The sequence below is a fragment of the Cenococcum geophilum genome, assembly GCF_001692895.1.
Source record: "Cenococcum geophilum 1.58 unplaced genomic scaffold K441scaffold_85, whole genome shotgun sequence".
NCBI classification, from domain to species: Eukaryota; Fungi; Ascomycota; class Dothideomycetes; order Gloniales; family Gloniaceae; genus Cenococcum; species Cenococcum geophilum.
In genome coordinates this window covers 586,146-610,156 of record NW_027137643.1, presented here as the reverse complement: position 1 = coordinate 610,156, position 24,011 = coordinate 586,146, and the positions used below count along the sequence as shown (strand labels likewise).

The 24,011-nt window shown below is 41.0% G+C and overlaps 5 protein-coding genes across 5 annotated transcripts; 3 read left to right on the top strand and 2 right to left on the bottom strand.

Moving 5' to 3' along the window:
• Positions 1–6,349: 6,349 nt before the first annotated feature.
• K441DRAFT_701259 (uncharacterized protein) lies at positions 6,350–7,644 on the bottom strand. The gene is made up of 3 exons (XM_067653321.1): positions 7,522–7,644; positions 7,184–7,473; positions 6,350–7,122 (listed from the first exon to the last, which is right to left on the bottom strand). The coding sequence occupies exons 1-3, from the start codon at positions 7,554–7,556 to the stop codon at positions 6,473–6,475; spliced, it is 975 nt and encodes a 324-aa protein (XP_067497050.1). The 5' UTR covers positions 7,557–7,644; the 3' UTR covers positions 6,350–6,472.
• A 1,758-nt stretch (positions 7,645–9,402) lies between these two features.
• Positions 9,403–9,888, top strand: K441DRAFT_594047 (uncharacterized protein; the record flags this gene model as incomplete). Its single annotated transcript, XM_067644938.1, has 2 exons — positions 9,403–9,550; positions 9,725–9,888. Coding segments are annotated over 2 exons (312 nt in total), but the record flags the coding sequence as incomplete, so codon positions are not given.
• An 8,929-nt stretch (positions 9,889–18,817) lies between these two features.
• On the bottom strand, positions 18,818–21,300 carry K441DRAFT_593895 (dynamin GTPase; the record flags this gene model as incomplete). The annotated part of the gene is made up of 6 exons (XM_067644930.1): positions 18,818–20,272; positions 20,328–20,463; positions 20,515–20,605; positions 20,699–20,843; positions 20,902–21,162; positions 21,217–21,300. 6 exons carry the CDS (start codon positions 21,298–21,300, stop codon positions 18,818–18,820), a joined length of 2,172 nt encoding a protein of 723 aa, XP_067497048.1.
• A 267-nt stretch (positions 21,301–21,567) lies between these two features.
• Positions 21,568–22,728, top strand: K441DRAFT_355497 (uncharacterized protein). Its single transcript, XM_067641341.1, has one exon. It carries the CDS (start codon positions 21,952–21,954, stop codon positions 22,405–22,407), a length of 456 nt encoding a protein of 151 aa, XP_067497047.1. The 5' UTR covers positions 21,568–21,951; the 3' UTR covers positions 22,408–22,728.
• An 872-nt stretch (positions 22,729–23,600) lies between these two features.
• K441DRAFT_466880 (uncharacterized protein) lies at positions 23,601–23,786 on the top strand (the record flags this gene model as incomplete). Its single annotated transcript, XM_067641821.1, has 1 exon — positions 23,601–23,786. A coding segment is annotated over one exon (186 nt), but the record flags the coding sequence as incomplete, so codon positions are not given.
• Positions 23,787–24,011: the final 225 nt, after the last annotated feature.

Genomic DNA, 24,011 nt, shown 5'->3' with positions numbered 1-24,011 from the left:
GAACAAACCTATACTTCTTTATAAAGTCTAGAAATAATATAATTAGCTTATCGAACTACTTTAGGACTTTACATTTTTTCGTGCCTTTAGGCCAGTCACGCTAGCCGCCCTCAGCGTATAGTGGATTGTCCCCTTCCCCGTATTTCTTAAAAACGGCGGCGCTTACCTCTTTAAGACCTTTTACTCCCTTAAAGAATGCTTTATATAAGCTAGGAATCCCTATATAAAGAGGGCCTAGCTCCTCCTTTAGAATATAATCCACGTATTTCCTATATTTAGACAAGTTAGTAAAGCTGCCTATACTATATAAATGTGGGGTTTATTAAATATAGAGTGGCAGCGGTTGGGGAGGAGGTATAGACTTTGTTACGGTAGCGTATACCTTCTCCTAAATGATCTCGTTAGGCTTAATACAAAGGATTACATTTAGGAGAGGTAGGAACTGTTTAATATTAAAGCCGTTAGAATTAACCGCTAAATTAAGTCTTAATAGATCACTAAAAAGGCTTTTATTGCCGCCGTTAGATAGTAATAAATAAGAAGTGGAAAGGCTCTGTAGAGCGAGTATTAGATTAAGTAAAATATCCTTTAGTTCTACGAGCGTTAGATAGAGATTACACTAGGTAAATTAACGGTTACCTTTATTACTTATCTAACGCGACATATTTAAAGAGTTAGAGATACCTAGATTTTTATAAGTTAAGTTAAATGAATTATAAAAGCCATTTAGTCCCTCTCTAATGGATTTTATTTTGATTATCTCTAATCTAAAGAGATTCGCCATTGCGGGAGAATGCGCTAAGAGCTACATCGGGAGGGCCGATGTGGTAGGCGGGTAGGTAGACGGGGAGGGGAGATTAAAGAGGGTAGTATATAAGGACGGTATGATAGCAAATAAATACAGGGAGGTCAAGAATACGTCGGCGGTGTCTTGCAATAAGGAAATAACTAAGGAGAAAAGTGTAAGGAAGAAAGTAAGGTGCGAGCAAACGCGAGGATTAAAGATCGGGCGCGGAAAAGTTAAGCCAACCTAATATGGCTTAAACTAAGGCTTTACAGGGCTTAGTTAAATACTAAGCCATAATAATCTAAAATATAATGTTTCCGGTTTATAACTAATCAAACTTATCCGTTTTAATGTCCGTCCTAGGTCGCGCAAAACCCACTATACCGCAAAATATAAAGGGTACTTTAACTTCACACTACTTAAACTCTATACACACTTAAATGCCTATTATATTTTCCTACTATATATGTACTATAGGTGATCCTATATATAGCAAGCACCTTCGCACCTAAAAATTATTATTACGTTGTTATCGCCGCGCCTAATTTATAGAGAGTCTCCTTTAATCGTAAAATAGGCTTCTCCCGCTATAGCACTATTATTATGCTCTTGCCGCTATTAAAACCTATAGAATAGCTCTATCTAAGCCTGCAAACTTCACTATAGTATTTAAAAGCAACTATTTACATTATGGCTGCTATCGCATAGAGATTTACGCAAGGTCGCCATATATGTTGGTACCTTTAATAAAAGTAATTATTAATATAGGCTAGTGCGATACAATCCCGCATATCTTACGTAACCAGTACTATATAATTTACTCGGTCTAAAGCTCAGCCTATAGCTGTGCGGAGTTATATATATAGGCCTCTAGCTTTATAGTCCTAGCAACCTAGCTTAACTTTAGCCGTGCTTCTAGTTACTAACTTAATTCTTTAGAACTGAATCGTCACTTTATAAGGGTATAGCCGGAGCGGTTTAGCCGCCCTCCTTACTAGTAGGGGCGAGTTAAAAGTATCTTATACTTTAGTTATTTACTTATAAATACCGCTAATTATACTACTATTAAACCCGTTTAAGTAACCCTATAAAGATACTTTTACTTAGCTAGGTATATACGGAGATAAAGAATTAGCTAACCCTAGTCTAGAATAATTATAGAATAAGACTATATAGGCAGCAGCCTATTATATAGGGCGTATATCCCTTACGGGAGTAGTTTATTAAGTTTAAAAATACTAAGAACTACTATATAATTGTTAATAAATATAAGTAAGAATGCGCTGGCTATTAATTCTTTAGCGTAATCTCCTACCCACTTATAGTTAGCAATTTAGTAATGGTAAAATCTATAATAAGGCCTTAGCCTAATCTCTCTAAAAGTAAAGCTAGGCTTACCGCTCTAGGATAGACGCTATCTTTTCGGCCTTAAACCACAGCTAGAAACTTGCGCATCTTACTTAAGCTATTTATATTACTTAAGGAGTTTAACCTAATATTATAATCGGTATGCTCTAGTAATAAACTTAAGGGTATATAATGGGATACTTAAATAGATTAAACTAGCGAGCAGAGAAGCTGCTTTAATAGCTCCCTACTAAGCAGCCTGCTAAGTAGTAGGCCCGTAAGCCTATAATGTAAGCACGCCGTCACTACCTAAGCGCACCTATAGAATTAGGTAATATAAATCACAGGTTTAGGAGCTTTCTTACTACAACTATAGCAATTATAAATCTGCGTACTGTTATTTTAGAGATATCCTCCATGCTTTCCAAAAATGGTATTAATTAGGAATTGCTTGCTATGGACTTGAAGGCCTGTCTTTGTCAAGTCGAGGATACTGTAGTGACGGCCGCACTTGGAGTAGCTTTCCGCGCCTTTTATAAAGCTGTAAGCGAACTCTAGGAGTGTACCCTTCTCAATACCAAGTAGCTCTTCTATGAATTCCGCATCACTAGCGGGAGTCTTAAGCAGTAGTACGCGGTCGGGTGTTTCTTTAAGTACCTCCGCTCTCTTAGAATCGAATTGCTCCTTAGTAACGATCTTTCCTTAGTTAACTTCTAAGGTTTGGACCTCTCTACGTTGTTAATGTTAGTATTCCTTACGTATATAAATTCAATAATATAATACTAACTAAGTAGCTTCTATGATAATTTATAGGGGGGATAGAGAAGTAAGACGGGAATTAGACTTAAAAGAGAAGGTTACTAAAAAGCTTTAAGCGTAGTGTGCTGAAGTGGTAAATGCTGAAACGCTCCTTTGTATACTCTAGAGCTACTAATATAGAACTTATATACTATCCGGTAAGCCTAGCTTTACTTTTAGAAAGATTAGGCTAAGGCCTTATTATAGATTTTGCTGTTACTAAATTGCTAACTATAAGTGGGTAGAAGATTATGCTAAAGAATCAATAATTGTAATTAGAGCTAGTATATTCTTACCTATATTTATTAATAATTATATAGCAGTCCTTAGTATTTCTAAACTTAACAAACTACTCCTGTAAGGGATGTACGCCCTATATAATAGGCTGCTGTCTATATAGTCTTATCCTATAATTATTCTAGACTAAGGTTAGCTAATTCTTTATCTCTATATATACCTAGTTAAGTAAAAGTATCTTTATAGGATTACTTAAACGGGTTTAATGGCAGTATAATTAGCGGTATTTACAAGTAGATGACTAAAGCATAAGATACTTTAAACTCGCCCCCGCTAGTAGGGAGGGCGGCCGAACCGCTCTGGCCACACCCTTGTCGAGGTGGCGTTTCCCAGACATTAGCGCGGTCAAAGCTACGATCTACTTTGCGAAGGAGATAGGACGTTTACATCTAAGCGAATAAGATGCAGTAAGCGCACAAGCCGATTTTAATGAGCGAATACTCTAAGGATCCCCTCTCTTACCTACACCTTCTAACCGACTACACTGCGAGCCTCCACCTCACGTGCTTCCGCTAGTGCGTCGCCGATTAAGAAGCGCACGACGCTGGAACAGCCCTGCGGACACAAGGCGACGAAAACTACGCACTTGGGCTCGCCTCTAAACTCCGACTTACTTCTAATAGTAACGTATCACTTTCCTTTATTTCTTTGGTTAAGCATAGTGTTGAGCAAGTATGTTGGGGCAGGAAGTATTCAGCTAGCGCTCCGTAACGGCCTATACCTTAGATGATGCATGGCTATAATAAAATATATATATATACATACATATATACATACGTTTTTGAGGCGTGGAGTAAGTTCTTTAGATACGTCCCGGTGGCTTAGTGCTGTCCCGTATGGTCGTACATTAACAGTAATAATCTATGTATATAATTAATACGCATCCCTATATACTGCAAAAATCTACGCTAATATTTACCTATCTAGTTCTAGGTATTTAATCAAACCTGGCGAGTCAAATGGCTTCTTCTTTACGAGGGATCTATCTATATCCTTAAGCATATATTTTCTCTCTGGAATTGGTCTTAAGAGGAGATTAAGAAAGTAAGTCATCTGTTAGCTGCATTTACAGAGAAAACCACCACGTTCTTTATCTAAAATATTAATAAGCAATTAAAAATTATCTACTGGAAGTCTTTTAATACTATAGGAAGTTAGCCTAGTATAAATTCTACTAGCAGGAAGGAAGCTTACTTGCGGTTATAGATACTAAAATTACTATTAGTTGGGACTAAAGTAAGGATACTAGTGCTAAATTGAGCTGCTAGTATGTGCCAGTTGCGTCCCTAACTAAGTCTATTTTTTAAGGTAGTTAGTCGTTTATTATACTTAACTATATACCTTATAAGTTTAGGATACGCCTAGGATAGTATGTCGTCTAGAGTGCGGGAAGTAGCCTAGCCGCAATAACCTAGTTCTAATATTCGCTCTTTATTCCGCTAACGTCTAGTCTACTAGACTGGTTAAAGCCGGTGATTCTGTTCTAGCTATATGTGAGCTTCTACCAATCCAATTAGGTAGAATCGCTTCATAACGAAGGCTATAGCAAGTAAGACATCCAATTAATCCAGAGACTCTATGTTTGCGGATACTGTGTTACTAGAAGAAAGAATAACTGTGCTTATGCTCTCCTAAATGGTGAGATAGGAATTCCGTAGCTGCATAAAAGCGTCTTAGCTAGCAACCGCGAAGAATAAGCGAGTAAGGAGCCAGAGCCTATTAAAATTGTCTGACGAGCTGCGGTTAGCAAAGGTTTAATATATCTCTATTAACGGAAATTTGTAGTTATAGATGGGTGGAATCTCCTTTAGAGTTTATTTCTATAGCCTCTTGACCTTATGGGAGTGCTAATTATTAACTTTCGTTTACTCCGAAGCCGCTCTGATGTCGTCCTTCCAGACCTAGTAATTGCTACGTTTAGTGTTTTGGTAGGCTTAGCTCGCTGTAGTTACTTTTTATTCATAGGCGATTATGCTCCTTCTCTCTAGTATATTTTACTTTGCGGTTTAGGATTACATCTAATAAGAGAGACGTCTTTTGTACGTTCTTCTATAACGTTATCCCGTCCGCAAATATTATCCAGCTCTGCCTTATCCTGCCCCTCTTTACATATATATATTTGGTCGTCCTACCTCGCATATTAGAGATTATGGTTAATTAATTGTTAAGGCTCTTTACAGTATTGCTTGTCTACCTAAGACAGCAACTGTTCTTTCTCTCCTTTCTGGTTATCTGTATAATTATAGGGTTAACTACTAGGACTTTGCTGCAATATCTCCGTACTTTAGATTAATGAGTTTATAGCTGCGGAGCGGAACTAGTTTTCTGTATAGGATAAAAGGTGTCGAAGAGAAGGCGCGGGAGACTTTTAGGGGGTTGTGTTAACGCCTCGAGATAGCATTAAATTACCGTCATAAGAGGAAAACTGATTAGCAGTGCTTGCCTCGATCTATTTAGCTAGCTTAGCTATAGGTAAAGGGGATAAGCTAGAAGCTAAAAGGAGCTTGCTGGGATTAATGAAATTACTATTATAATTCTATAAATCTTCTTCAAACAAGTCTCTAATGGCAACATGGCATATAGCTACAGAATTAATAGCTGCGGAAAGCATAAGCGCCTGATCACAGATTAGCTAGGAATACTTTAGATTTGTGTCTAAGAGCCAGTTAAGCTTAAAGCAGACATTATATTAAAGGATCGTAAGTTCCTATAATAGTTACATTAGTTATAAAAATTGAACGCGAAGGGGAAGTAAAGAAGGCATACATTTTCTATCCCGGCACTGATAGTATCCATCGGCATGCCTTGAGTCGGTTTGTTGCAAGTGAGGGGATTGTGGTTTGAAGGCGGACACTGCGCTTGCGCGCGTAAGCGGAAGGTGGCAGAACAAAGTCACCTGTGGAGACTAACGCATGGGTCTCGGCTCATTAACCGCCCGAATATTTTAAGCAACAGAAGGCAGATCCAGCCATAAACGGACTGCTAGCGCGAGCCACCGCACTGACAGAATTTGTATGGAAAAAGGTCGATTTGTGTTGAAACGCACTGACGCGCGCTAGCAGTCCGTTTAGGGGCCGTGTAGCACGATTGATGAGTCAACTGAATGGCGCGGTGTCAACAGGCAGAAACATGAGTATGTGAATTCGTTTACTTATGTTTTGAATTCGAGTATTGACTTTCATCTTCGGACAAGCAGACAAGGAGGCGGAAAGGTGAAAGAGCAGAGGTTTTTGCTAAATTAATTCACAAATCCCAGTCGGATTTCTTCATATTCGCACTCTCACACTCTTGTATTTCCTGCCTAGCCCGTTGAAGTTCTTCCTCTTTATCTTTGAGGATCATCTGGAATTCCCTAGTCTTTGTTGTAAGGTCATTTATTTGTCTAGCCAATTTGCTTAAGAGGTCCACCATAAATTCAGCTCCTTCAACGGCGAGCTTATCTAGTTCCTCCCCAGTAAGGTCTGTATAATTAATGGCGACGTATTGTGACAGCAGTTTCCTGGCAGGATCCTCCTGAAGTTCCGGCCCTGGTGTCGTACCGTAAATGTGACGAATAGCATCCGCGAGGTACGGGAATAAGCACGTCTGCTTGCAGGGCACAAGAATGAGTATTTGCGTGAGCCGCTGCAAGGCGAGTTTTCCCAACTCAAGGAAGAAATGTCGATGAGCAAAAGAATACACCTTCGCATGCACAAGGACCGATGGCCCTACGTTGTGTTCGTGGTCTTTGAAATCCTTCTTAGCAACCGCTCCAGCAGCCGTTTGTATGCCTTCTGCTGGCAATCCGGCATCAAGACACGCACGTATGGGGGTAAGGGGTCGCATGAGAGAATCCCCGTCTGGTAAATCGGTCTGAGGTGACTGAGATGTTTCGTTGGGGTCAAGCTGCTTTTCTGTACGAATAGTGAAATACCGTTAGTTGAGATTCCTATGCTGCATCACGGCTTAACTCACCTTCAGACTGCTCTAGATGAATCTCTTCATCTTCTATGGTTGAGATTAGCGCCTCCTCGGCCAAATTGACCACATGATAGTCTCCAGTGTAAAGGTAGTGTAGGACGCATTCGATCGTTTGGCTATCAAAATCCGTCCAGTCAATGGCGCTGTCTCCGGCGTCTTTCCATGAGCCATTCATGCGAGTATCGGTAGTGGATGATTTGCAGGCCGATAAGACCCCAGGATGGACGTAATAAACCGCCCGATCACTCCCCACAAATACCTTAATCGGAGATTCCCTCAAGAACCTGCTTGTTCTTTAGCCTGCACTATTGCACCTAATCAGAGACCCCTACCTGCCAAATTGGTCCGTCAGACACGGCAGAGACATTGTTATCCTAGAGTAATTGAAGTAAATATATGTAGCTAGAGTATTAAGTTTCGAATTCTAAGTTAGAAGCTGAGGTCAAACGAGAAAGTGGGCGCCAGAAGTTGTGGCGGATAAGCACCGCCGCATCTGTAACGCCACTAGCCACAAACCCCTCCTTGTGGCTGCTCGGCTCCGACGCAGTTGCTGAACCCAACCAGTTTTCACGACGGCTACATTTCAACTTTCTCCATAGTAAGTTTCTCATGGCGAACATACACATTTTTAATCTCAACTCATGCTTCTAAGGTCAATGCGTTCCCCTCCCGAAGGAAGTGTCAATCAGTGCTAGCTTGGTCTAGCTTCCTTGGACCGTTCTAATCCCGTCCTAGTGCCCCCGGTTTTTGGCCCCCGCCTTCTTCTAGGATCTCGATCTGGTATGCCCTGCTATTGGAAACTCTTGGCGCCCACCCCATCACGTACATGCCATTGTGTGGCAAAAATCGACCCCAACTTCTCTCTTGCGTTAAAAAGCCGTTCACAATAAGCGTGTGGTAAGAGCGGGTCGGCCGTCCTCCCTACTAGCGGTGGCAATATTAAGGGCCAAATAATCTTCGTTGCTATTCGATATCACTTATAAGCACGCTTACTCGGCCACGTGATATTAAATCGTCGAAGCTTAGCCACTTTTATCTCAGTTGACACAGACCCTCGGAGAGAAAATCCACCTCACCTCCTGCAAACTCCTGAGCCAATCAGCGGCTGGCACCGCCACACCTCTGTAACCCCTGTGATTCCTATAAACTCCTAAGCCAATTAGCAACCGGCGCCGCAGCCTAATGTACGCCACGAGCGTTAGCGCTTGCGCTAGCTTTAGCAGCTAATTATAGAGCGCCGAGGTGGATTCCTCTCTAAGGGTCTAAGGGATTATGGGCGCCTTTTATAAGGGCTGTATAGCCTTACTAGTAGATAACAGTTTAATTGCCTTTAATGTTATATATCGCCCCCTAATATAGCGCTACTTAGCTCGCCAATACCTCTATTTAAAAGCTTATCTCTTACTCTATATATTATATCTATAATAGAGCCCAACCATGCCCCTAATAGGCGTTTATTTAAGTAGGATACTTAAAGTCCTCTATTTAGCCACTTTAGCTAGTCTAGTCTTTCTAGCCCGCTAGAACACTTTATTAATATATCTAAGGATTTCTCTAATAGTGACGACTAGATGAATAATAATAGCTAACCCAATACTAGCGAGCCTAAACCTCCTTTATTAAACTAAAGTATAAGATAGCGAAGGCACGTAAAGAAGTTACAAGCTATGGTTAATACCCTAAAATAAGAGGGTTGGACCTTTACATTATTTCTATCTGCCTAGGTTAGAGCAGACAATGCAGATAATAGGGGGGTTATAATTAGGCACTATTAGTATAGTTACGTTAAAAGATAACGGCGAGTATTGTTAGATATAGTTGCGAAAAATCCGCAACTTAGCTATATTTAAGGGGTAGTTATACTAGTAGGGTCTTTTACTATAAAGCTAGACCGTCTTATCTAGGAGCTATACTTTAATATATTTAATAGGACGTCGAATATAGAGGACCTAGACTTTAAAGTCGCCTTCCGCACTATACGAGATATTACCCTAATATAGTATATAACTTTACTATAGCTTTTTAGTAACTAGCGCGCCTATAAAGCAAGTTATTAGGTAGAAGGTTAGAAGATAGGAGGTTAAAAGGTAGAAGGTTAAAAAGCGGGAGGTTAAAAAGCGGGAGGTTAGAAGGCAAAGAGTTAGAACGCTTTAGTTAAGCGGGCGTATACTATTATTAGTATAATCTATTTTTCTAGAGCTAAGAAGTAGTTAAATTTCTTTACTTCACTTATAGATATCTATTTTATAGGCTCTAGGGTAAAAAGGAGGGTGTTTAAAACACTATCTAGCTTTAGGCTATGTTATAGCTATTATTCGGCAAATCGCATTATAAATAGTATTGCTAAGGAGGTAGAGGTATGTTAATTATCTTATATCTATCTCCTACGAACTTCTATAAACTCCTAAGCTAATTAGAAGAGCTCCTATAAACTTCTATAAACTCCTAGGTTAATTAGAAGGGCTTCTGCGGACTCCTTTAGGGGCTAACATTTATAGAGGCATCTTAAGACCCTAGCGCACAACCTATAAACAGTAGTTATATACAATAATATAAACTTTAAGGATATAAAACGCGATAAATTGCTTAGTTATACGTCTGTTATACATTCGCTAATAACCACTGCTATTATATTCTATCCAAAATTACCTTTAACTAGGCTACGCCAATTAATACACAATCCAATAAAACCGCTATAACTTAATAATATCTTCCAATTACCTGGCTTTATTGGAGACGAGTTAATAGTAAAGATTAGCTATTACCTTATCGCCAATATAATAAAGGGGGTTTATCTATATAGGGTAGAGCGCGTCTTTACTAAAAGTAATCTTTTCCCTTAAATGCCAAGTATACACTATATTAACACTAGGAAGACTAAGTTTTAGCAGTTTAGTACTATAATGGAAGACGAGGGTACTATCTAGGGTATATACGGCGTCTATAAGAATATCTTCCTTAACTAGCTTAGACTTTAGGCTCTAGATGACCCCTATAGCTCTACATATAACGACTTTACTAATTAGCTTTAGCTTGCCTATAGTAACCAGCTTACTGCGTATTATATTAGGTCGGTAAAATAGGAATAGGCCTATACGGGTTATCCTTTTAACCGTCAGAACTGGCTCCTTAGTATACCTTTATAGTTCTATATTAAGATAAACCTATACAATACTATTATACGCACGCATTTAGCGCCCGAGGGCTATTAAAAGGAGGCGCACTATTGTCTAAGATCTAACGTTACTCTATAGAATCGTGCACCATTTATACAGGAGAACGCTAAGTACTATTAAGTGGTACTAATCGTCAAGTAGGGCTTTATGGCGCGCGTAACAGCCCTCTTCTATATAGCTATGCAGCGCTAAGGTCTCCTTACTATAATACCCAAATAGTTTAACCTATCTAATCCGTTATCGTTAGAACGCATAGAGAATGTCACTTAGACAATTAGTTGCCTTACACTAAAGCGGTTCCTAGAAATAGTTAAGGACATTTAGTCTACTACTTTTACTATTAAAGTATAAAGCGGCATGGACTTAAGTGGGCGCGCGCACGGTGATATTAAGTTTTGGATAATATATCGCCTACTTTAAAAAGCCGAGCTACTTCTTATTATTCGGTATGCTGTTAAATATACCAATATGGGTATACTATAACGGCTTATTAACCCCCTTATCGTCTACTTCTTTAGCGCGTTACAGCATAATTACGGCCGCGAGATGCTATTTTATTAGTGGAATCTTACTTTAGTAAATTCGCCTAAACTCTAGTATATAATACTAGCTTCGGGGGTTATAAACTGGCTTAGGTCTCCTAACACGTATAAGGCCGTTAATCTTAGACTAGAGCACCTAAACGGCAGCTGTAAAATTAAGATAAAGTGTTATAAGAACTCCACCCATGATACTAATATTATATTTAACCGAGTATATCTATTAAACGCGACGGTTAGGACGGTGCGTAGCAAAATAGAGTATATATTTAGTGAGGAGATATTAGGTGCTTATACGCGGGCTTCTACGGAACTTAATATATTCCTACTTGCTCGTATAATCTATTTAAGTAATCTAGCTATACCGCGAGGCCCTAGGCAGCTGGCAGGCTTATAGCTATTTAACTCTTATAATATTCTCCGTACCGGTATAGACGTTTTAGTAAAGAGGATTAAGTAGTTTAACCAGCTCCATATATAGGACCTATATTTAGCTACTACTTCCTATCCTCTTCCAGATATTAATGACCTAACTAGCTTTACAGATATATAAGAGTTTACTAACATTATCGGCGATAGGTTAGATAAGGTGGATCTTACCTCTAACTAAAATATAGGCTAGGAGCTAGATATCTCTTAAGCTCCTTACCCAGATATTACCTAAACTGCTATAAACTCCTAGGCTAATTAGAGCGCGCGCTAAGCCCCTTACTACTGTTGTTCCCTAAGGTCTCCTAGCAAACTGCTATAAACTCCTAGGCCAATTAAAACGCGCGCTAAGTTCCCTGCTATTGTTATTATTCCCTAAGGTCTCCTAGCAAACTGCTGTAAACTCCTAGGCCAATTAGAACGCGCGCTAAGTTCCCTACTATTATTATTATTCCCTAAGGTCTCTTAGTAAACTATTATAAACTCCTAGGCCAATTAAAACGCGCGCTAAGTTCCCTACTATTATCGTTATTCCTAAAGGTCTCCTAGTAAACTACTATAAACTCCTAGACTAATTAGAGCGCGCGCTAGGCTATAAGCTTATACACTTTAAGGGAGTAGGAACAGTTATGGCACGTTTAAGCAGCAGAATAAAAATAACCTCTATTTTAATACTACTACTCTAGAGCAGAGGCCCGCTATACTTACTTTCTCTATCTACCCACACCAGAGCAAAGGCCCACTATGCTTGCTCTCTCTATCCATTTATATTAGAGCAGAGGCCCGCTATACTTACTCTCTTTACCTATCTATACTAGAGCAGAGGCCCGCCATACTTGCTCTCTCTATCTATCTATACTAGAGTAGAGGCCCGCTATACTTACTCTCTTCGTTTATTTATACTAGATACCCCTCTAATTTAAACCTAAACAGGAAGTAGAATAAGGGCTTTTATAACGCCTTATAGTTGCCTATAAAGGATAACTTACGGTTAAGCCCGCCTAGAATACTGGCTTCTTTACCTATATAGGATTTAAACTAACCAGAATAAGGTTAAAGCTTACCTATAAAGAGATACTAGTCTCCGCTATAGCCGTTAATCCTATATTATACCTTCTTACGCTATTATACCCAAACCCCTAGCTCTCGGAGAAGGCGGCGGCGGCCCCTTTAAAAGAAGAGACTAAAGGGGAGGAGGTGGTAACCATAAGCCTCTCCAGGACTTACGCCGCTTTAATAGACTACACCTACTAGAGCGGGCCGCTATATAATAGTAAGCATAGGCGTTACTAGGCCTACTTACCTACCAGGAACCCTTTTTAGAGTAGGCCCAGCACTCCTTATCCCTTACTCGGTAAGCTAAGCACTAATCCTCTCCCGTAAGCTGCTTACCTAGCTTCGTCTCTATAATCCTTCTAATATAAGAGGTATTCTTAGCGCCCACTAACGCCGGAAGGTTTAACTACTATTTACCCGCGATTGTAGGCATATAGTTAATAGTAGCCTTCCTGTAGAGGGCCCAGTTCTATAGGAGCCGCTATTAGTCTACTTACTAGGTGGCCGCGAAGCCAGCCTAAGCGAGGGGTAGCAGCGGGGCCGCGAGCGGTAGTAGTAGTGGTGGTAGTAGTAGAGGAGGAGGTAGAGGTAATAATAATGGTAATCTATATGCTATATTAGCTAACGTTTAAAATATAAGGCATTGCAAAACATATAGTAGATTAGGCCACTAGCTAATACCGTTGTTATTATTATTATTATTATCGCTGCTAAGAGGTAGTATAGGAGAGAGATAGGGGATAGGGATGGGGATAGGGGGAGCGTGAGCGCGCTATAGAATTAGTTAGTAAACAGCCTCTCTAAATAGGGAAGTAGTTAGAAGCTTAGGTTTAATTTACTAAAGCTTTAATTAACTACTTAGTAAGGAAAATACCTATAAAGAATGCCGGACGTAACCTAAATATAGGGCTCTAGGATAGAGTATAGAGGCGGCGGCGAGAATGGCTTCCTTACTAATTAGAAAGTTTACTAGGTATAAAAGCACCCAGGCCATAGGGAGAGTTATTACTAGTGTTAGTATTATAAAGAGAAATGGGGGGCGTAGATAACTATAAGTACTAGCTTATCTACTTTACCTTTATAAATATTTACCGTAATCTAATACTTATTTACCTTATATTATTAATTAAGTTACTAGCGCAAAACTTCTAAAGACTTCTGTAAACTCCTAGACTAATTAAAAGACTCCTATAAATTCCTAGGCCAATTAGAATACGTTATAATATTTTAAATAAAGGTTATAAGTTAATAGGTAAGATTCTATATAAAATTATAAACTCCTACTAACTTTTACTAACTCCTATTAACTTCTACTAACTTCTGCTAACTCCTAGACTAATTAGAATGCGCTATTATATAAAACCCTAAGCTATCTCTATCTACAATTCTATAAGGAAATTCTCTTTACCTCTTAGTGTTGCTTTCCTAATACGCCTAGATCTAGTTTTTGGAGTAAATATAAGTACTATATCTATATTTATATCCCTCTCCTATATAACTATCTAACGTTTAGTAGGCGAGTCCCTTTAGTTACTAGCTTATCTTTTCTAGCTAGGTGTTAAGACTACCTATAACTAGGATATAGCTAGAACGGCGGGCTAAGAATTAAAAATAGTAATGACTTAAGAATTAAGACTAGCTGTATCCTAGGAGTTAAGAACTATAGTATCCTAAGTATTAGGAGCAGCGATATCCTAAGAGCCTATAGTGGACGTACTATACGTTATAGGCGTAGAGATTAGTCTCTAAATATCCTTAAGTACCTATGCTGCGCGTTTAATACCCTCCGGTATAGCTAGAAGTAGAATACTAGGTAAAAAGCCTAGCACGCTAATCCTGCTAGTGACCTAACTTCTAAGTAGCGAAGCTGGTAAGTCTACTACGCTCTATGCTGCCTCCTATATAGCAACCTGGATGGTAAGGCTATCGTCCCGTCGCCGAATATATGTAGTATACTCCGCCGGTGTAGACGGCTGCTTTAGCAACTCGTGTACCACTAAGGCCCCACCCTAAGTATCTTTTGCCCGTCTCTACGCCAGATTATTCTTATAGGTACTCCTAACTGCCTTAACTATACTCTTTAGTTGCTTAATTAACTAATTGCTATAGGTATCGCGATATCGCCATAAGATAAATAAAGGAGCTATACTTTCTAGGGAATCTATTATAAGTGTCTCCTAGAAGGTATTAGGCGTTTTTCTATTATATAGATGCGTAAGCTACTAGCAATACTTCTCTTTTATAAATGTAGACGATAGTATAGGGAAGCATTAATATTTGCTAGCGTATATTAACTCTACCTACTTAACAGCCTAATTATTAATAAATCCCAATACAATATTAGGCTGGGTGCCAGCCCTTAGCTAATAAAGTAGTGCTAGTGCTTTAGGGGCCAACGTAAACTTAGGAAATAGTAAAGGGTTATATTAATTATAGTACCGATTAGCTGGCGCGCGAATAATATAGTCTAAGACTGCTAGTAGTAACCTATCCTCTCCTAAGAAGGTAAGGAAGGCCTTTTAATAATATTTACCGTTTACTATATCCTTTTATTTAGCTAATAGCTTCTCACAACTAGCTATCTTAGCCCTTATCTAGAATGGAAGGTTACTATTAGCCGTAGGTATAGAATTGTAACTTACGGCCAATTTCTCCGAGGTAATACTCTTTACATCGCTAATATTGCTAGGTGTGGTACTCTAGATAAGTTTACTCCGTCTATATTTAGTAGGTAAGCTATTACGTCCTCTCTAAGGCGCCTGGGTTGGCGGCTCTATATATAGCGGTAGTAGTGGTTTCCGTCCTAGCTTATCTACCCCCTTTATATTAAATACCTAGTATAATAGGAAGATATAACCTATACTAGTGCAATTCTTTCCTTATCCGCCTTAACCGATTCGCTGCCATATATCGCCTAGGCTATTTATAATTGGAAACCTCTAAATAATTATACACTTAATATCTATAACATTTACGCCTATACTAAGTAAGGTTATAGCTATTATAATTTAGATAATAAAGAAGGGCTTTTTAAACTCTATATACTGCTAGTTGCGATTATACTCTTATATAGTAGCGGTAAACTTCTAAATTACGCTACTAATATAAAAGGCCTTATTGTCGTTATTGGTCCCTTTTATATACGCCTTAGACTTTTAGAGTAGTATATTCTAGAGGTACTCTGCTACCTACTAAATAGATATCCGACCATTAATAAAGACTATTGTCTTTAGTATCTATTTAGGTATAGGTACTCTATTACCGTTTATATAGTTATCTAATAAAAAGTATAGGTTTTTCTATAAGTCTACCTTTTCTTTAGGAGTTGGTTATATATATATAGACATATCTGGACGATTAATAGATGTTCTTATAACCTTAGTCTAGTATAGATAATAGCTAACTACTTGGAACCTAGCGCGCAATAGGACCAGTTTCTCTACCTTCTTATTAAGAGTTGTAGAATAGGTAAATTAAACTATACTTAGGCGGAGGATTATCCGCAGCTTACCTAGTATTAAGTAGGCCGGTTAAAAGCCTTCCTATTCCTTTATAAGATGATATTTATTAATTATAACTAGCCTAATCTAAGACTACAACTCTGGCTCCTTTAAGGCATCCTAGAATAACTTTGTTAACGCCTACTTAGGTCTAAGAAGTATATGCGTATACGCCCCCTCCCAGATCTTTATAATTAGAGGCTTCTTTTAACTTCTTATCTTAGCGTTAATAAGAACCAGATAAGAGCTATCTATCTTCTTAATGTTATCTAGCTGCTTATTGCCTAGTTTATTTAACGGGATTATTTAGATAGTAATCTTCCCCGTAAGGATAGAATACGTATAGAAGATTAGGCTTTTACTAAAGCCTATACAGGTAATAAGAAGAGTGTTACCTTTTCTAAATATAAGCCAACGTAGAGTACGTACCTACTCGTTGCGTGGCTTAAAGTTATTAAGCTATAGGTAGGTCTAAAGTATAATTTGTTAAAGGCAGAGGTTAATAACCTTGTGCTAGAACGGTATATTCTCTATACGCCCTGCCTGCTAGATAACTAACGGTAATTCTTTTATGCTTAGTCTCTAAATTAACTAAAGAGTCTCTAGGATAGAACTATAATTGGCTGATGTCTATACTATAGGCGGCTCCACTGCTCTACCCTAAGCTCTATACTATTAACTTTGGCGATCTATATTCCTACTACCCGTCTTCTTCTTCCTTCTAAATCTCGCTATCTAATTGGCCTAGGAGTTTATAGAAGTTCGTAGGAGCTTATCTAATTGGCTTAGAAGTTTATAGGAGTTTATAGGAGTCTCTAAGAGAGCGTACCTAGCTAATAACGCGCTATAAATATTATATAGGTGTAGTATAATTAGGTAAGCTGTTTCTAATAGGGTATAAGAGGCGCCTTATAAAGTTTAATAGTGAATAGAGTTGTGGTAGTAGAGTACGGTTACTGTGTTAATGAGGCTGGTTAGGTAGGACTGGGTTTAAAAACGCGTCTTTAAACTTTAAGGCTGTACTTTAACCCCTAATATGTTAGTTAGCTAGTTAAATTCACTAGAATATACTAATAGAGGATATTACAATTTAATTGCATCGCAAACTATAACCGTAGCTGCTAGATTAACCCTATTATAGTTGCTTAAAGTTAACACACATAATCTCTTAGACGCTTTATAGAGGAATTTAGGGGTTACAGGGGGGGTAGGGAGTAGCGCGACGTTCTATTGGCTCAGGAGTTCGCACGAGTTGGCAGAGTGGGGCTGTGGCAAGAGAGTGGGGCCATGCAACGCCGCAAATTTCTTGGAGAAGCGGCTGAGGCACCTGAGATAAAGCCACTTTGCACTGCCTCCTGCCACACCATCACCCAAACCTTTTTTTGGAATGTTCTTCCATGATTCCGCTAGCTAGTATAGTCCCAGTTATTTGACTACTCGACTTGTGCACGTCTTGCCTACATCTAATGATTTTCCCACTGAGAGCTCTCCGACAAGAAACGATGGCAGCAGTTGCAACTTTAAATACCGAAAGCACTAGAATGCCCAACGTAACGACATTCTTGTAGATATGGTTAATATATTTCTGCTGGACCGACTGGGTCTCTCTAAGTTGAGCTCAGCCCCAGACAGCATAATGGTACAGACAATTGCGAACTTAACATATTACACATAGCTACTCTAAAGTAACCAAGTCCTTTCTTGCCTGCTCCAAGACAGACTTCATCTGGGTATACAGCTCTCGGTACTCTTTCAGCCACCGCTTCCCCCCTGGAAAGACGACCTTTCGCAGCTCCTATATACAAGGGATTAAAGCTTTGCAGCTGGCCGTAAAATTCCGATTAACTTCCTTAGTAAACTTATCATCCTCATCTATCTTACCCTTTTTAATTTCTGCAAGTTTTTGTGTTGGCTCATAATTCCAGGATTCATATTCTGTTTTGCTCTTCTGTTACGCTAACCTAAAATAGGTGCTAGACGGTGCCTTGCGGTTAAATCACGATCCCACATGACCCACGATAACTCCATTCACAATAATATAGTCTTTACCCGTCTACCGAAAATCCTTCAACCATGTTCGCTTCACAAGAGATTCGGCATCTCGAAGACTCTGTTTCTGCTTAAGCAACAGTTGCGCGAACCGTGGGACGGTAGAGACATCGTGGGTGTTCATGTTGCTCGATGAAGGTAACACCTAGCAACCTAATGCTGGCTTTATTTCCTCCTCTTGATAAGATATGTAGATGATAGGGTTTCGAAGTTTGAATAACCGTGTGAGAGATTATTCACAATAGAACAAATGATGGACATGTGAAAAACGGCGATCCAAACGGCGGCGGCAGCGGCACATCCCTCGGGCCTAAGAGAGCGTATTCGCCGTAATCGCGTGCAAAAGTACTCGGGGGCGGTCCGCGCGCAATATCATGGGGGGCCCTTAACTCGCACTAACCTGGGTCGTAACCGCGCCAAAACAGCCCCCCCGATATGTGATAGATATAAACCGAATAGGCTTTGTAGACGTGTCGATCGAGATCAGCTTTACGTACTTTGTTTCAGTTGCCTTTTACCTTATGACTCACCACCTTGTTTCTTGCCATCGTATGTCTTACTACTTATTTCCATTACCTATTTCTATTACCTATCACCGACTGAGTGGCGTTGTCCAAAGTGGCAATCGTCGTCAGCCTTTGCCACATTTTTAGTGTATACAGTGAGGCTCTAAAGCCTCTTGCAATCGACAGAGTCTTCCTCATATTCTTCTAATCCTCATCCAGTCGACAAGACGCAAACAATCGAGCTCATTCTAGCTCGAATTTCCAGAATCTTCTCTCCTGCCCAGACTTGCTAACAAATAAACAAATAAACGCCAAGTAGTCGCACAGGTCACAAATAGCACTGACCTGTGCGGCTCGTTTGCTAGTCGTTTGTTTATTTGTTAGCAAGTCTGCCGAGTCCTGCCTTCAGACTAGCGAGTTCGAGTTGGATCATGTTCCTTCTCTTAAGAGTCTCATCCTCATTGCCGGCGAGCTGATTTAGCTCCGCGTCTGACATATTGCCTATGAAGTGAGGGGAGAAGATCCAGAGGGGACTAGTCTCACCACTAACTAGGAAGTGATCAACTGCTTGTAAACAAACAGCATCGACGAACCTCTTCCGAGCGACCTTATAGTAAGACTTAAGCGTATCATGCAAGTCTTGGATCGTGTGATCATCGTTGCTCATCACTACCCCTAGTATATCTTTAAGGCGTAAGAGCGGTTCTCTCTCTCCATCTTCTGTCGACCATGAGTTGAGGGCTTCAAACTGGAGCTTCAAGCGTGCCTCTCGTGATTTGCGCACGTTCTCTGCAAAGTAATGGTTCATCGTCATTAGATTTCCGTGGCGCTCGACCTCGACCAAGAAGGAAACTTGCTGAAAAGCCTGTTTATACGAGGGAAGCAGAGGCTGAACCAACTTCTCCCATAACTTTTCACAGAGAATTTCGTCATTACAACAGTATTGAAGGACCTTATGATTGAAGCGATGAATACTGTATATGACTTTGGTCACATGACAATGAGCATAGAAACCCCAAGCTCGTGACTGTTCAGCGAATAGTGATGGCATGAGAGATGGGTTTGTTGTACCGATCTCAAAACCTTTCGACCGGTTATATTTGTACGTGATCCATTCCATTATATCGCCGTCAGCGGTTTCTGGCACCTTTTCTGTCTGAGCCATAATGCTTCGTAATTCCGGATATTGTAGAGATTCGGTCTCAGAAATCGGGGTTTGTGTCAACGATCGCGAGTCTGTCTCATGACCGGAAGCTTGACCGGAAACTGGACTTGGTGTGCGCTCGGGAAGAATAGGAGCTCCAGCCTTAACCCCACCAAAAGCTCGAGTGAATCCTTTCTTATGGATAGTCTCAGAGAAGTCCTCGTTCATCTTCACAACAAGGGTGGCCAGCCTAAAGATGTCGTCCATCTCAAAGCATTGATCCCGGCTGTAGTATGCGTCAATGGCTTTCGTCGCAATTTCACGGAATTTGGAAGCAATGTTAATGAGGTGACTTCGCTGTTCCTGCGTTGTCTCTCTCACTGGACCCATAATGTCCAGCTCGAGTTGCAGACTTTCCATCCTGGTTCTAATGTCCGACATGACCCCTTGAAAACTGCGTCGGGTGACATCAACCAATAAGTTGTTCAGCCGATGTTTTAAGGCCTTAATGCCCGCTCTCTCCTTTGGGATGGAGCTCCAGGGATCGAGGGTAAAGAAGGCGACTTCTTTCATATTACGCTCGTCGAAAGTGATATTGAGGTCACTCTGGCTCCTGTTGCACACGATAGTGTATCCGAGCTCAAACCGGCCTTTACCCCTAATGTTTGAAACAAGTTCCAAGATCTGAGCCGTATTAGTGAATGATTTCGGGTTTATATGTTTACGAGTTGTCTCGAACCTTGTCTTCGGCTCCCTTGTCAACAAGATCTGGCTTCGTCAATACTCCAAGCGTACGTTGACCATGAGAATCAGCATCCTCTGCCATTTGAATTATCTCCTGAGTGGCGATATCGACGTTTGCTGGAACCACGGCTCTAGTATCTGTAAGCGGCGTCCTATCGAATTGGAATTTATAGCATGCTAACAATATAATACTTCGTGGATTACTCAGATACTTTCCAACCATCTGTCTAACTAAATTCATGTCTTCTCTTGTTGTTTGACCTGCTGTGGGCTCTAAAAAGTTTTAGCAAATGTAAAAACACCATTTGCCAAACCATTATAAAAAAGGAGGGGAGGGGAAAGTCGAGGTAGAAAAAGAAGAATTACTTCGAAATAGACCGGGAAGGTCAACAACACTGAAATGCTCATATTCTGGTCCTGAGAGCTCAAACTTCAGGATGTTATGAGAGAAGGACTCCATATCAACATCACGGCTTTGCCCTGGCAATGGAAGGCCCATACATTTCGATGCCTATGTATAAGTGCATGAAAGGGTTAGCGGGGCAGAGTTTGTATTCGGTTGTGCTCACTTTTGCCAAAATGTCAGAGAAAGTAGCCTGGTCCAAAGTCTTCAATTGAATTTTCCCAAAGCTCGCTATCGCATCTACCTTCGAATCATCTTGCCCATGCGCAGTCATGATGCTAACTTCGGTATTACCGGTTTTAGACCGCTTAAAAACGATCTGAGTTGGAAACCGGGTACAGAGACCTGAATCTCTGGGAAATGGAAGTCCGGTTAAGCCTTCGAGTACGGAACTTTTACCGCTAGATTGATCACCCACGACGACAAGCTATTATGCACTTCATCAGAATTCGTCGAAGATGCGTAGTTAGCTCAAGCTTACCTGTGGAAGAGATACATATTGATCTAGGCGCAAGTCATACAGCTCATCAATCTTTTGCAGGCGAGACTGATCTTCTGCTAACATTGTGAATAGTTCAAACGTGAGGAAGTCGTTTCGACGAGGTTAGTTCTCCTTCAACCTAGGGAATAAAGGATGTTCGGTGCTTTTTCTTGAATGAAAAATTCTGGCTCCGGTATGGGAGCATTTAATATATACGGAATGTAGATTCGTAATGAAGGATTTACTACTCTAAAAGGTTGATTGCCAGAATAGTGCCCAAAAGCAACCGTGCGCCTTCGCTTACATAACCTTATCTTGGCTGAGGATCTATGCGGGGTTTGCTGTTGACGCCGCACGTCAAATTGCTGCTGTCAACACGGAAATTCTATAACTTTCGACGGATTAGCGAGCAGAGGCCTCTGCCCAGCCGCGAGATGGAGCCAAGAGCTGCTTCAAGCTGCCCTTCCATGACCCTGCGGCAACGCGAAGTCCTAGAGGCAACACAGGTACAATTTTTGGTACCGCCTCTCCCGAGCATCTTCTTAGCAACTGCCACACAAGTCTTGACCAAAGACGTAAAGTCATACTAAGTGTCTTTGAAATCATTGCTAATTCATTTCCCAGCTGTTGATAGCCTTTATAAATCGCCTGTTGTCAACGCTCCATCACAATTCTTCACCCACGGAGATCCCCGAGCCTGGCTGTTGGGGCCTGGAAGACAATGAAGAGGGCTCCATGAATTTGGACAACTGGGATCCGCGGAAAACAAATCTAAACGTCTATAAGGTGGTCGCCTTACCAAGCCCGAGCGATCCCACAACACTTACCCCTATCTATCCACAATGGGCAGTTCTGGGAGGAGGATCGTTGCAGACTTCGGGCGTCAAGTCTATTGAACTGCCTAGTCAAGAAGTCTTTGAGGTTCGAGGGTCACACTTGCTGATCGTGGTTCACTATCAATTGAGAGTTAGAATTTCCAATAGGAGAAGTAGGACTGAGGAAAAAGAACACAGGCTATTGATTCCAGCAGATCTGAAGGTGATGGATCTAGTGAAAGCCTTTCGGGCAATCTTCTATACAAGTAGGCTATATGAGGTGCTAAACTCGTCGAGCAATTTGCAAGCGACAGATATACGGACAGTCAAAGAACTTGGTTGGAGACACGGAACCGAGTTAAAGCTAGAGATGTAGTAGGAAGTTCCGAAGAATCCGCCAGAAGAGCACATCCTAACATGCCGACTTGCGGCGCACTGCCGGCAGACCATTAATCAAATGAGCAAAAGCAGATATCAAATATCTATTAACTTTATGCTTAACACTGCCGATTTCTAGCTACACAATATTGAACTCAATCTACCCCTCCTCAGCCCTCTCCCCGATCTTTTGTTTGTACTTCCTCTACTTCCCTGCTCAGAGCAGCTGCCTCCGTGAGCGCGAGAGTGGAGGGCGCCCCCAAGCTAGGGCAAGAGTCAGGGCACGCTGCCAGTTCCACACTCCAGACTCCAGACTCCACACAGCTCGCTCTATCACAACTAGTTTGGCGGGACTGGGACCGGTATTGCAACAAATGCGGCGTCACGATGCTCGAACCCTTATCTTACTTAAAAGTTCACCCCATCGGGTTGATGGGCCTGAATCGTCGGCTTGCTTGCTGGCTTGCCAAGGCTACCTCTCGTCAAGACTCTGCAATGCTTGGAAAATAAGTAAACACTGATAATGGCGCTTGTTGTGAAGAACTCAAACCCCTTTCACTTTAGGCTAGCTATTCTAGCCGTGTAGCTATATAGAAATTTCCCTAAATAATGAAGACCCTATTCAACTCCGGTGCCGGCGTATGTTTGCTTATACTACAAAGATACCCATAATTATCTACAAAGTAAGGTTGGAGTCTTGTGCACTATATGCGCATGACACAGCACTTCCTGATCGCCGTAGAGCTCCTCCCCATCGATACTTTATGGTTTCCGCGACGGCCCATGCGCACAATAACGATGACGAACGCGTAGAGCTTCAATTGGCGCATTTCTCGGTTAAAATATCTGACGTCAAATCGGCTGGACAGCGGTATCGCGCAAGATTTCCAGGAGACTACTGCCAGAGCATCAGTTGCAAAAGTTTGCCTTGCATATTTGCTGCATTTCGATTGAGACGCTCCGCCAGAAGAAATCAGGGAGACCTTTCCGTTGGCACAGTATTCTGCAAGGTCCTGGATGACCCATGCTACAGCGGCTGAAGGTAAGGACAAAAGACTCCAAGGTTTCATTGAGCAGTTTTTCTGCTATGGGGAAAGGTCCTATAAGACCTGTTACAGTCTTTATCGTCCAGATCTGCCATGGGTTGATGTACCAGACAAGCATGGAGAGCCAGCTTCAGCGTTCTATTACGCGGCGCTTGGGGGTTTACTAAACGCGGTAAAGTGTCTGTTAATTCGGGGCGCCGACGTCAACGCGCAGGGTGGATACTACGGCAATGCACTCCAGGCGGCTTCAGCGCAAGGCCACGAGCAGGTCGTCAAGCTGCTGCTCGACAAGGGCGGAGTCTATGGCAACGCACTCCGCGCGGCTTCATAGCATTCGAAGACGTAGTAGAATAGTATTATATATATTTCATAGAGGGGGCCGGGGAGCAATGGATATTTATATTGCAGGAAGTCCTTATAGAATGTTCTAGATATTGCCGTTACTTCTATGTACTTAGAGATGTGGCCCGTGCACGCGATCAAAGAACATCAACTTCCTTACGTCAAAAGGCTTCCACGAACCAAATTTGGGTGTAGATTGTGTCGCATACCCATT